Source organism: Cryphonectria parasitica, assembly GCF_011745365.1.
Source record: "Cryphonectria parasitica EP155 unplaced genomic scaffold M406scaffold_6, whole genome shotgun sequence".
In the NCBI taxonomy this organism is placed as follows: domain Eukaryota; kingdom Fungi; phylum Ascomycota; class Sordariomycetes; order Diaporthales; family Cryphonectriaceae; genus Cryphonectria; species Cryphonectria parasitica.
The window spans coordinates 2,474,161-2,488,421 of record NW_024468914.1 but is presented as its reverse complement, the minus strand read 5'-3'; the positions used below and the strand labels follow the sequence as shown (position 1 = coordinate 2,488,421).

At 50.4% G+C, this 14,261-nt stretch overlaps 2 protein-coding genes across 2 annotated transcripts; both read left to right on the top strand.

Moving 5' to 3' along the window:
- Positions 1 to 11,214: 11,214 nt before the first annotated feature.
- On the top strand, positions 11,215 to 12,333 carry M406DRAFT_357157 (putative brt1 protein). Its single transcript, XM_040923604.1, has 4 exons — positions 11,215 to 11,467; positions 11,569 to 11,721; positions 11,829 to 11,893; positions 11,955 to 12,333. The coding sequence occupies exons 1-4, from the start codon at positions 11,309 to 11,311 to the stop codon at positions 11,983 to 11,985; spliced, it is 408 nt and encodes a 135-aa protein (XP_040774628.1). The 5' UTR covers positions 11,215 to 11,308; the 3' UTR covers positions 11,986 to 12,333.
- A 176-nt stretch (positions 12,334 to 12,509) lies between these two features.
- M406DRAFT_341124 (uncharacterized protein) lies at positions 12,510 to 14,234 on the top strand (the record flags this gene model as incomplete). Its single annotated transcript, XM_040921628.1, has 3 exons — positions 12,510 to 12,576; positions 12,648 to 13,547; positions 14,197 to 14,234. The coding sequence occupies 3 exons, from the start codon at positions 12,510 to 12,512 to the stop codon at positions 14,232 to 14,234; spliced, it is 1,005 nt and encodes a 334-aa protein (XP_040774627.1).
- Positions 14,235 to 14,261: the final 27 nt, after the last annotated feature.

Genomic DNA, 14,261 nt, shown 5'->3' with positions numbered 1-14,261 from the left:
GGGCTGTCATGAGGAGATAAGGGACTACCGGCGATCTGACAATCATATTTGGGGGCGGGGGGGGGGGGGGATAAAAGACTTGAGGCAAGGAAAAGACTGAGCTGTGTTTTGTGCTTCCCATTTTATTGTTGATTTAACTGAGACTGCGGTGGTATTAGGGTTCGATGCCGTAACTTATTTTTGAAGGTCTAGTGGCGGAAAATGGCGTACAAAAAAGGAAATTACTACAGCCAGTCACGATGAGAACGACTGAGGCGGGTCAAGCCTCAATCAGGATAAGAGGAAAAAAGAAAAAAAAAGTCTCTATTCATTGAATAAATATTTATTTTTGTACACAAAAAAATAATCAGATTATTGAATTCTGTCTGTGAAGTTGGGAAAATGTGACATTTCCTTCGAAGCCTGTATGACGCCGCACGCGAACACAGAGACGACCAATCATCTTACACGGTCTCAACCCGCGTTTTAGTGCACTTACCCAACCCATGACCCCGAACCCCGTGGCTAGCTGATTACCTAATTTCATCGTTCTACTCCTCAGTAAACGGAGGTCGTAAACGGAGGTCCCTCGGCTTTTTCCATACAACACCATTGTTTCCAAGAGGATTGGGAGAGGACCCGCGCCACATTAAATTCAGCCCTTCCACACATTTGCAGACGAACTTGAAGTTTCGCTCATGTACACAGCGAAACCGAGCAACTGCAATGTTGATGCCACAGTCGTCATCTGAACTGCTTTATTCACTACTTCTATGATATGCATGCAATCCGTATTGAACATGATGATTCATTTTTCTCTAGCCAGTGTTTAATGAACAATTTTTTTTTTCTTAATGAAAGTAAGTCTTGTTTTCTTTCCTTTTTTCTTTCTTTCTTTGGAACGAAGAAGAGGAGGGATTCCTTTGCAGCCATACTACTAGCTATGCACACGATGTCGTTTGCCGAAATGAATATATGTACCGGTCCGACGCGAAAGAGCGAAAGACGCCGTCGTTTACTTTGCCTGGAACGCGCTCGCCCTAGCGTGTCCCTCCATCCCAATTGGCCAAGGTTTGGACTGTCTAGTGCTGACACCACTAGCTAGACTATGCTAGATAGAGTAGGGGATCCGGCCGTTGAGGCTCCTAGCACGCAATAGCTGACCAGATTTCCCTTCCCTGACGGCTGAGAAATCGAGCGGCACAGCATTATGTCCGGGGAAGCCCGACTCTGCCTGCTGGTGTAGCCACTTGCCGGCGCCGTTTCGGAAACATGGTCCAACCCGCCCTGCGATCAACACCGGGATTCAGCACAAGCATGTCTCTAGAATCGTACATATAAATTCACCCAACAGTTGTAAACTTTGCATGTCTCAATGCTGCTTTTTTCATCTTGTGTTTGACATGAGCCTCTTTGCAAAGTTGCTTTTGTCATATAGTCCTTGAGTAGGCCCATTCCGGAGAAGACAAAACGCCTCAAAACAGCATTCAGCCCTAACAAGGTCAGTTTTTTTCTTCTTCTTATTCGTTCAGGGAAGGCAACCTCTTACTGGATTACTTTTTTCAAAATCTCATACCTCACGCCTCGGTTCCTGTTCATACAAGAAATACCATCTAATTTCCCTCATAGGACTGCACCTCATCGCTGAATTGTCCAGAATCAACAAATGCATCACAATAAAATGTCATGCCAGGCACAACAGGGCTCGGCTCCCACAAGGCATGTCACATTGAATTTATCAAGTCTAAACTGCATGCCACTTTCGATACACCAAGTTTTCCTGTCGCCCTGATCCCTATCTAGAAAGTCTTCATCGTTCTGAACCTGCATGTGGAGTTCTCCAACTCTTGATCCCTACTCTTCCACATTTGTTCATTTCATATGTCGAGGGCTATAGGTTCAATATTTGTCCCTTGTGCCCCGCCCCCCTCCTTCCTGTTCCCTCTGTCACTTCTCTTTACTTTCATTGTTTCAATCTCTCATGAGGTCGGGACTGGAAGCGCTGAATACCCTTGGCGACTTCAATCGGAACTCTCCCCATGCCTATGCACACCATCTCCAACCCGTTATTTTCATGCCATGCTACAAAAAAAACCACCGATTCTGACTTTAACCTCTACAGCGTGATCATGGAGCAAGATCAGAGTCCATGTTCACAGCAAGGCCATGAGCAGCAATGTGTCAATGTCCCTCTCATCACCGCTAGATCCCCCAATACTTCTGCCTACGCCAACGGAGGTGACCCTGGCAATGGTCACACAGCTCCACCTCTTGGGTTGGCGGTTCATGCCGCCGCCATGGCACCGCTCTCTACGACAGGGCAGGGGTCAGTCAATGAAGTGGGCACAAGCCCTCAAGCAATTGACAGTCTCCTTCTCGGCATCGGCGCACAGTTCGACAGACAATATATGGGCTTGAGCCGCTCGTCTGGGGACAACGCAAGGGGCGCTTGATGCGGTGTGGGTCGACGCTACGCCATGCTTCTCTCGGGTCTAGCTCCATTCGCACTCATTGTGGGACTGCTGGGGATATGGGTCGCGGAACGGACCGCGTTGCGTGACGAGCATCCTTTTTGACAAGTGGGGATTCACTACCCTGATACAGTCTGTTAGCTCATTGGGGAAGCCAAGCCGTGTCATGTTACAACCGCAGTGCGCAAGTTCCGTTCTGTCAATACTGTACGTATCTCTTAGGTTCCACACGTGCAACGGGGGCGTGTTCACATGGTTTCCAAGGCTATGAATGTTGGTTCAGCCTCTCGAATCTTGATCGAGTATGGCACGGTCTGTTGTTTTTTTTGGTGTTGAAGACATGGCTCAAACACACTCTGCAGACGCAATAAGAAATATTTCTAGCTACCTAAAATCTCGAAATATAACTTTTGTCTTCATTCATCCCTTTGTTTGAAGAAACAGTGATATTACTACCGTTACGTAGGGTCCGACTACTACTGAGGTCTCGAGGTCGTGGAAATGCATTCTGCGGTCTGAACACTCCCGTTATGATCGAGAACAGCAATATGTAATAGACCGCTTACATAAGCCCGCGGCTCTCGTATACAGAATCCATGCCGTCATATTTATTACGAAAGACATCGCAAATACGGATATAATCTGGAGCCAAGATTGATGCATTGCACAGTGTTGTATATATTCAAGTCTCTTTAGGATGTGTATTAAGCCTCAGTCACTCAAAGCTCTTATTGTAGCAAGGCCCTCTAGAGCACGAGCCACGCTCCACTCTATTGGGGCGCGGTTCATGTGGCTGTGCAAGTCGTGGGGTACAGTTGCCTAGCCCCGTAGTGCTTACTGTAATCTACGTACACAACGTGAGGGGCTCTAGGAACCTGATAACCCTTTTCACAGTGCAATTCTACTTTCGAGACATGCCATCGTCCATTCGCTCTTTGTAAAAGGAACGAGACACCTCTTTTTGTCAAGTCACGCTATTCTCGAACCCCGTAAAAGGCCGGCCCGTCAGTGCTTACCCCTGGGCTGACAAGACCCTTGCTGCACTACATTCTTCTGACGATCGGATTCGTGCAGAGATCTACGAAACAGATTCATCCCCTCTCTGATCTTGCGTAGTGCTGGCACTGTGGTGCCTTCATACAGCGCTAATGGGAGCAGGCGTCAAAAGAGTGCGGTACACCATCTCTGAAGACTATACAGATGACCGCCAAGTCTTCAGAAAGCGCTGTGCGGCCGCTGAGAGGTTCTGTGGAATAGCAGGAGCTACATCTGCACGGCTGCCGGCAGCCGTGGCTCGTCCTGCGAACTCTATTACAAACACTGCTCATGATGCGCCCACCTCGCTAGACGGCGACGCCAGTCAGGGCGGGCACCCCAGTATGAAGGCAGCCATTTACACAGGAGAGACGATTGGTAATATGCTTGCACCTCGTGGTCCTCAAACACCAAGGACAAAGCCTTCATTGTGCGGCAGATTCTCGGATGCTCCTTCTCCTTCCCTAGCTCTTGCGTCACCACTTCTTGAGGATCGTCAGTTCAGTTCATTTACGGACGCTTTTGACGCTCTCAATGAATTGTGCATAGTCCGCGACTGTGGGCTCAAAGTTACGCACGAAACCACGCCTTATGGGGACAGAATTTACTCGCAGTACTGCTATGATCATACATGCCAAGATCCCGGGGATGCACGCAATCCCTTCTGCACCAATTATCGAGACCCAGTAAACAAATACTGTGTCTCCCACAGGTGGCTCAGGGACCGTGGAAGCACACAGCTGAGCCCACGAGATTGAAAACGACCTTTTCCTTGGCTCTGCCGTCTCTACCGCTGGACGCGATGCACAAGCCCTCGCTTTGCAGATACCGACATGTGCCAGGTCCAGCTCACTCACATTTTGAGTCCCAGAACATTTCGACCGACCTAATCTGTGCCGCCTGCGCTTCCTCTGTCGCGTTGATTCCTGCACTATGGTAACCAAACTATCCCCCGCCAGCTATGAAAGGTACTTTGCACCGCCAGGATCACATATCTCGGGGCACACAGACATCATGGGTAGCTAGCGGTGAGAACGGATGCTGGGAACCCAGGCTGGGGTGGCCGCGATCACCTACGGCAGTATCTTGAGCAATATACAGCGCACCTGCAGAGGCGTTCCGCGAGCAGCGCCAGACGACAGGCCCGGATCCGACAGGCTGAGACACACCAGAACAACTAAGAAAGTGTGAGAGGATTGAGCGTGTCCGCAGGGGAGCAGGAAAAGAGCAGTCGTATCGAGGCAGAGGAAAGAGAGGTTGAACGATAGTAGCAAGAGATTCGACACGAGGCAGAAGAGCGTCGCATCACGGACCAGGTAACCCGTGGAGTTGCTGGCCGTGAGCGCGAGGGGAGACACAGGCGCGAGGAGTGAGAAGCAGAGGAGGCAGCACGAGAGGGAGGCACATTTGCTGGAATTTATGCACGCAAGTACTTTCCGCACAGATATTTAAGTAGCGCTGTGAATGATGGCAAAAACGCAGAGGTACTGACTGTATTGAACCGCAGCTTACATAAAGTAGCTGAAGCTACAATACGTATCCCTAATACATTGTCATCCGAAGGACTTTTGTAGTGTACTCTATGCTTTCGAGGTTAGCTACAAATGTAGCTATGGAGATAGCTAAAATTTCCGAGGGTAATAATAGGAAATTGGGGTGGGAAGTAAGCACAAAATTCCAAACAAATGTAAATGGCTGCTGTATGGGTGTGTTCCTTCCGGTCGCTTTGATTGGAGGTTTTGAAGTGGTTGTAAACATAAACAGGGGAGTAAGTCAAAGCACCCCCTTGTTGGCACCCCTGAACAGCCATATCACCCACTTATATATATATTGTTTTATATACATTTCACTTCCTATTCACCTACCACGATGCAGTCCTCCTCATCAGTAGGTAATTCGATATCGCTCTCTTCATCCTGACTATTAACATTCCTATTGACTGCATTTTGAGCCCTTTGTATATCTTCAATATTCGCAAACCTCGAATTTGGGCTTGTATCTACCTTCCTTCTTTTAGTTGGCCTTGTAGTCTCAGCCTGCTTTTCCAGTACCTCGTTCTTCTCCAGAGCCCTTGCCAGTTCGAAGTCCCTCTCATTGAATGCTTTTTGTATCTTCCTAAACAGTACTCGTTGCATTGGAGCTGATGAAAGTTGCTGCTGATTCTTCTGTAGCTGGTGGTATAGATCTTTAGCCTTGCGAGGAGTTGAAAAGATGACTGGTAGGCTTGAGGAAGCTTTCTGGGTAAGCTGAGATGCTGTTGATGCTTTTGAACTTGAATTCGCCCTAGCCTAAGTATGCTGAGGAGTGCTAGCAAGGAGAAGAGGGCTCAAGAGTGGCTTGGAGGGTCTCACAGGCTATAAACCAGAAGCTTTCCACCCTGATCTGATATTCTGACTAGAAAGATCTTCCAAACGAGCCTTGCAATAGTTCTCGAGGAATAAACGCTTTCCTAGCACTGTTAAATCCCCTCACTGGCTTGTATGACTGACTCTTCGTCTGTATGCCCTCTTGAGAGACGAGAAGATTCCTAGATCGAGGGATTGAAGTACGTGAGAGGTATGAGGAGGAAGGTAAATCAACAGGATATTGTTTTGATAGCATTGCTGCATAAACTCATCAGTTGTATGGCTGCTGTGGCTATCCAGGACTAATAGTCTAGCCTCTGAGGGGTCTGCTGGCTTGCTGCCAGGGATGAAGATCTTTTCCAGCTATTCAAGTGCTATAGCGTTGTTAGTCCAGCTGTTTCTCGTAGATGTAAACTGCCAGCTCTTGAAAGAGTTCAAGAGGAGAGGAAATCACTGTTGTTGAATCGTTTTCCCTTTGAAAATCACCAGAGGAAGAAGATAGACGCCTGTAGCAGAGATACACTCGAGGAAAGAAGTCCAGGACCTCGACCCAGGCTCTTTTCGATGAATTGAACGTGAAGAAGAGCCACCGAGGACTAATCCATTCTCTCCTTGGCCCTCAACTATCCCAGCCTCATCCATATTTCATCGATTAGCTGGCTTGATGGCTTGAACTTGAGGAAGATCAAAAAGACGGAACCAAGGCTGTATTACTGTAGAAGGCACTCTAGGGGCTGTACAAATGGTAGAAGGGAAGATGGTTCTTCAATTAATCTATCTCAAGGCACGCTTGCCAATTGCCTTCTATATAGAAGAGCAATTGGCACTAGTCCCAACTGGGCTAGCGTACCTAGCGACTCACTGCTTTTCCATTGAATGGCCCAGGCCAGTGAGTCAGGGTGGCCAGCCAGGCCTCATTCCCTCGAGGCCCCTATGGCCTCTGCCACAATTACCTCTGTTGTAGCTCTATTGATCCGCTCAGAGGCAATCCGTCGATTCTTTCGAACGTGTATCTCTGGATTTCTCTTCAAAAAGCTCTCAGTCCACCTCTTTCCTAGCCCTTGAGGGTCTTTTTGGACCTCGAGGATCCTCTGAGCAAAATGCTTAAGTTCGGAGTGGCTAGATGGGAGCCCTAGGCTTTCCTGGACGAGGATCCATTCAGCTAACTGCTTTTCCTGAGTAAAAGAGAGCCTTTGCTGGTATTGATGGGCTGTTTGATGCGATTCTCTTCCTGCTAGACGTTGTTGAAGAGTAGACCTTGGTATGCCGTACTCGCGCGAGGCCTGTTTCCGTGACAAGCCCTTTCCGATAGCCTCGATGGCCTGGGCAAGCTCAAATTCGGTATACGGCTTCTTTTTAGGCATATCGAGGTTCTGTGAAGAGATGAAGTCAATTTGAATAAGAATTGGTTGAGGAAACTTTGTAAAAGTAAAGGTGGTGGAAATGGCGGTGTGGCTGTTTTCTCTCTCCAGATTCAGCGCTGCGGCACGCCATACCGTGGGCTTGAGTCAGGTCGTCTGGCTGCCCACCAACCATTCTTCTTTTAGGCAAACGAAGCATCGAGGGACGCGATGGTATTGGGTGGCCTGCTTGCTGACGTGGGGTGCCCCGGGAGAGTGGTGTGCCCCGGGAGAGTGGTGTGCCCCGGGAGAGTGGTGTGCCCCGGGAGAGTGACTATACCGCCTAACAAGCGCCAGTCAGTTACCGGCCTCATATTCTTACTTGAGACCCCGGCCGATTGTCGCAGCCCCTACTCGCCTACTCGGATCATGGGGGCCGGCGCTAGCTGAGGACTTGCATCGAGGTTGATAACCCATAAGGACCACGAGAAGCCATATTCGAGCTAATAGCTTAAGTAGGTATGTAGGTAAATACATTCTGCATTACAGAGGCATCGCAGACGAGCCACACACTTCAGTGAGCCTTGAGCCCAAGCACTACATCACTACTACTACCCCCCCCTCACACGACCACTTTATGTACCACATGGTCTACAAGCGTTACAATCTTTGTGGAACTTCCTGATTAGCACCTACTCATTCTTCAGCTCCCAAGCCCTGCCATACAGCCTCTACAACTTCTCCATTCTCACCATCATCCATGCATCTATCCACCCACATGCCTGATACTTCCAGCAGTACTACAAGCAAAAGTCCATCTCGGACTCTACTGGAGGACTTGCAGGGGGATCTGTGGACTTATCAGGACAATCGCCATCCATACCTCACTTTGGAACTATAGGTTGTAGAAGGCAGTAGGTACAGATATCAGGGTCTGCAAAAATTAAACAAATGATTTCAAGGAGATCCCCAAACCCTGCCCCCATGACCCATACATGTACATCCTACCCAGTACCCTGAACATACTTATGTTTTGCAGGAAGACCCCAAGCCCCGCCAAGACATCAGGATCTGAATGCAGAGGTGGGGAAGCGGGTAAACCACCACCACGGCACACAGGCCCACCACTCTAAAATATGCGAGTCAGATGGGTTCGTGCTGAAAAAAGGGTACCTAGTCGCGTATTTTGTGGCTCATGCGTCTTGTGTGCTGTTGTATCCTCTTGATGGCCCGCTATTCAACTACTAGGGGATCGCAGCGAATAAATTTTCACAAAATCTACCAAGTACCCAATATTACCCGTACCATAGTAAAGTGAGGCAACTTGTCACTTATCCCAGAGCTGAACAAAAGCTCGAGCAGCCCCCCCTCATAGTTTGCCTTGTTGTCCAGTCGTCCAATGATGTGTCTTCATGCATGATGCAGATCAGTGCTGTAGGGTGGTGTGGGTGAGACCAGCACAACACAACGCATCTTTCGAAGAAGAAGAAGAAGAAGAAGAAGAAGAAGAAGAAGAAGAAGAAGAAAAGGAGTCTGCATGAATCAACGTTCCTGCATCCCTCTTTCCATGTCGAGGAGCTGACCAGATTCCAACATATAAAGAGCATTGCTGCCAGAAGAAGAGCTTCCTGTCTCTTCCTCCAAGGAACATGAATATTTCAGACTGGCATGCATACTTTACATTTCAGAAGCCCGACTGATTCTTTCCAAACGACACTTGTGTACCATCCCTGTGCTTGGGGCTCAACCACCACAGCCAGTTGCTGCCATATCTTATCCCATGGTCACTTTTCTGGTTTTGACACAGAATCCAGGCTCATCTCGTTGAACTGCACGAGTTAGAAGCTCTGACTCGTTATCCTGTCCCTGGTTAGTCTTTCGTCCTCCTCAGATGTCTGTCTCTGCCCCTTTGTTCCTATTGCCCTCTTGTTTTCTTATTATTCCACCAAAAAAAAAAGAAAAAAGGGACATAACCAAGTGCCTCGACCACGGGGACATTGGTTGAAAGGAAATGGGATGAGGATGCAGAACTCCTGGCTATCAGCCTTAGTTCCGTCTAGACAGCTCTTGGCATGGTTCAAATCCATCTCAAGCCCCTTCATTCCTCCTATCCAAATATCTTCTTATCAGTTGACAGCTGCTCTGGCTTTCCGATTCAGACACTTGTCCGTGACAAATGTCCGCAACCTCGACTCTGGCCCATCAGGGCTCTGTGGCATCTGGGTATGTTGACATGATCTACATCTTATCTTTCCTTCTTCTTCTTCTTCTTCTTCTTCTTCTTCTTCTTCTTCTTCTTCTTCTTCTTCTTCTTCTTCTTCTTCTTCTTCTTCTTCTTCTTCTTCTTCTTCTTCTTCTGTTTTCCCCTCAGCTTTCGTCTCCTCAAATCACAGACACCCAACCTGAGGTCGGATTTCTGGTTCCTCTCTGTCATTCCCTCCCTTCTGGCCCTTCTGTCGCTGTCCTTCAGTCACATCTTCTTGGTTCCTCTCTACCATCCTCCTTGTCGGTCCCTTCTGTCGCCCTTTATTTCTATCCCCACTCTGTCGCTTCTCTCCTGGTGCAAATTCTCCTGCCCGCCGCCCGCCACCCCTAAGTGGTGTCTGCATCTCCCTCCCTCAACATCCCCTCCTATGCTCTTTATCTTCTCTCCTCTCTCGACCTCTTCTGATCTTCCCTGCCTCCGTCTCTCTTTCCCATTATCGTCTACGATGCAGTGTGGCCCCATGATCGCAGGAGGAATCACCAAAGCCCACATTGCCTAGCGTGGTCAAACCATCTTTACATGCCTTTTCTTCTTGTGCCCCAACCAAAAACCAAACGTCACAGTCGCTGAAAGCGAGACACAGTCGCAGCGCGTCATCCGTCAACGGCAGGAGTGGCGGCGGCCCATCTGGACACCACCACACTGTCGCCAGCTCTGCAGCTGCCCAGGTTAGCCAGAGCCGCGCTAGTGTGCTGACGACCGAACCCGTCACACCGCCGTCCAACGGTAGCCCAACCACCAACGGCAACACCTCCGGGAATAGTGACCAATTTCTCCTGGGCATTGGCTCTCATTTCGATGTTATTCACCCTGCCGACAGGGCTGCTAGGACCTGATCAGGGTGAGCAATTCTTGTCTGACGTGGGTAGCTTGCCTTGTTGTCATTATTGGTCTTATTCATGTTGCTAATGTTTTCTTGTAGCACTAAGTTATCGTTGTCGGTGGGCCCGGCGGCATGATGGATAATTGTAACGGTAGTCTTCCATGCCTTGCTCAGACAAGAGACGGACACATAGAGACGGAAGAAACAATGGATATGAAAGAGGAATAAGCGGGAAGTTGATAGCCAGTGCTGCACAAACCCCCCCCCCCCCCAAAAAAAAAAAAAACACAAAAAATCGAGGGCCGTGAAAATGGTGCTAGAGGTGAGGGAAAAGCAGGTATGGCGTATGGTCTCAAACGGAAGCAGTGTACTGGTTGGAGTTAGGCAATGCTTCACGACGGTTATGGTCATGGCTATGGATCTGAGAAATGTTGCTGGAAAACCTGTGTTGTCCACAATTAACAGCAGATGGCGTCAAATATCTTCATTTCTTTGAAAGACATTGTCAGTGTAAATGACAATCAATTCAAGGCGTCGTCTCGCATTTATACAGGGCTGATCAGACAGCTCCAGATAGTCTACAAAATATTCAACTTCAGTCGCTCTTTAAACTTTTTGACAAGAAATACCAAGTAATGTGTTGATGATTTCCATTTTTCCGTACAAGACCTTTTCCATCCGAACCCATCGTTCTCTTGGCTGTCATTGATTGGTCGGGGTCAAGGGAGAAAACAAGGTGCACAAAATGGTAGTGGACAAAAAAGTGAGACACTGACGAACCAAAGAAGTCTGACATGTCGTGCGAGTCTCTAATAATATGCTGGATGCCATGCAACTGTTCGGGTCCGGCGCGATACCGGGCCGCGTCTTGCCGTTTGTAACCTCTTCTCTTGCCCACCGCCCATCCGAACGATAACGCTCGCCGCTCATCACCAACAGCCTTCTTCACAACGATCCAGCTCTTCACACCTTCATTTAACACTATTGAATTGATCCTTGCTCGTTCAGTCCACAATCTTGTCAACACATTCCATCCAAAATAAGCCAATATGGGCAAGATCGAGAGCGTCCACACCAACGCGGCACCGCAGCCCCTCCCGCAGTTCTCACAGGCCGTCAAGTACAACGGCATGGTCTACTGTTCCGGGAACATCGGGCTCGACCCGGCAACGAAACAAATCGTCGAGGGAACCGTCAAGGACAGAGCGGTAAGTACATGCAAATCTCCCCTAATTACTCCCTTGAGCAACACTTGCCAGTTCAAGAAGGCTAATTCTGCGTGCGGGGAACCTGGCGATTTTGTTCTTAGAGACAAGCCCTCAAGAATCTCCAGTCTGTCCTCGAAGAGGCTGGAAGTGGTTTGCGCAACGTGGTCAAGGTGAATGTTTTCATCACGACCATGGATGACTTTGCGACAATGAATGAGGCGTATGACGAGTTCTTCACCTCTGACCCGAAGCCGGTAAGCAAATTTTAACCCCTGTTCTTCTCCTTCATCTGTCTTCTCCCCTCTCTTCTTCTTCTCTATTGTGAGATGTCATGTGTATGCTAATCATTATTACGATCAAGTGCCGGACTTGCGTCGCTGTGAAGCAGCTGCCTTTCAACACGGACGTGGAGATCGAATGCACAGCGTACGTGGGCTGAGGACGAGACCTCCTGGGCGGTTCGAGACAATAGCTGAATTCGAGCCAGGGCCCTCTCCATTCCTTCCTCTCGACTGTAAATTTTGTTGTCCTAGCCATTCGAGGGAAGCTGTGGGCATCTCCATCTTCTTGCAGGCAGTGTTCTTGGCTCGTCTAGGATTTGATTTCCTTTTCCTCCGTTCCTCCTTCAATTTACCCTCGGGGAGGGGGCCTGCATGTTGAGGATCAATAAGCAGTAAGAATACAAGGGCCATATTAGCATATTTTCTTAAACATGGTTGGCACGGATGATTCATCGTTGACCACGGACGGTGCCTGACGTGCCTGGGTCGAGACCCCCAGACCGCCTAGCGTGCTCAGCTTAGCGTGCTCGGCTTAGCGGTGCTATAGTGATTGACGTAATGAACGCATCAATCTATATTGGGTCACCAAAATTTCCCAGCGCGTGCACATACGCCGCCAAACAAAACATCTTGCACTTCAGCCTCAACACCCATCAAAATACCCAACAATGGTGAGATGATACCAACAACCCAATTGCGCATTCTGCGCACCGCCGTTAGCGTCCAAACGAGCCTACAACCAGGTTACACGGCCTTTCGCCATGCCTCTCCCCGGCAATACGTCCAGGCATGTCTGCTTGGACAACTCCCACGCACCGCGTCGTCGCGGTCCTTCAGTTCAACAACCTTACTCCTCTCGATAGAGCAACCATCACACCCCAGTAGGATACCAGGAGCAGGTAAAGGCGTCCTCACCACAACCACAACAACCACAATCACCGCCACCACTTCCTCATCCACCGCTGCCAACCCACCCTCGACCACGCGCCCTCCGCCCCTCGAGCTCCCAACCCGCGGGCCCGACACGAGCACCTTCAAGCACCTCTTCGCCACAGGCAAGGCCTACCTCACCTTCTACAAGACAGGTCTGCGAAACATCTACCTCAACACCCGCCTCGTCTGGTCCCTAGACACAGCCTCCGGCATCCCGCGCTCTGACACCTCGAGCAGCGCCACCACCCCGGCCACCATCCGCGCCGTCGGCACCACCACCCGCTCGACCCTCCTCCTGCACCGCCGCTGGCGCCACGACGTCCGCCGCCTGCCCCTCTTCGCCCTCGTCCTGCTCGTCTGCGGCGAGCTCACCCCATTCATCGTCCTCGGCTTCCCCGGCGTCGTGCCCTTGACCTGCCGCATCCCGCGCCAGGTTGAATTGCTGCGCCGCCGCGCCGAGACGAGGCGCGCCACCTCGGCCGCACGGCTGCACGATGAGGAGGAAGGGGAGGAGGAAGAGGACGAGGAGAAGGTGCGCTCCGCCGCCCTCGACCCGGCGCGCGCTGCGTCGCACATTGCACGGTCGCTCGGCCTCGTCTCTCCGCTGTGGGACCGCCTCGCCCTCCCCGACGCGGCGGTCGCCTTTCTCGCGCGCCGTAGGCTGCACGGCCACCTGGCGTTCCTGGCAGAGGACGACGCGCTGCTCGCACAGGCGGGCGGCGCTGCCGTGCTGGAGGGCGAGGAGGTGAGGCTGGCGTGCGAGGATCGGGGCCTCGACGTGCTGGGGCGGGACGTTGAGGATGCTAGGGAGGATTTGCGGCAGTGGCTGGCGGTGACGAGGGCGGCAGGTGATTCTTCCGAGGCACGTGGGGTGACGGAGAGGTCTGTGCTCGTCGCGGCCATGCTGGTGCTGGGGAGGCCTGGCGGGTTGGACAAGGCGCGGGTGCGTGCTTTTGCTAGGGACCACTCTGCCGCGTGGGATCGTTACTTGTAGGAACACAGGAGGAGAAGTCGTCTACTCGGTCACGCCATGTGCTACTATCGAGCTTCGATTGGCTATGGCTTTGCAACGGAAGGAGAAGGGGAACAGAAAAATTTACAGGGGTTCAAAATCCGAGCATATCTCGCGGCGTTCTCAGGGCGCGGATACATGAAAAATGTTGTAAAGATATAGACAGTCATTGTATAGAAACAAGAAATTACCAGTCTCGTCTCAAAACGGGTTCAATACTAACCCATGACAGTATTGACAGAGAAGTCGGCGAGAATATAACGATAATCTCCTGTCTAATACTAAGTGCGAGCGTGCATTTCCTGATCCAACCCCTCAAAAGGGTTCGCCCGGTTAAGGTTCATGTGTTGCTGCTGGAGCTGGCCGCCGTCTTTGCCCACAGTATGTGTGCCAGCCCAAGGGGGTTCCCCAAGTTAAAGTGCTTCGAGATACGCATAAGTATTTCTGGCGAAATCGACAGACCATTCTTACTGTTGTGGCAATAGTCACGTTCCGCCGCGCAGGTCCTCGAAATATCTCGACGAGTATGGTAAAGCCGTAACCATCATGGCGTCAGGACCATAAGGGC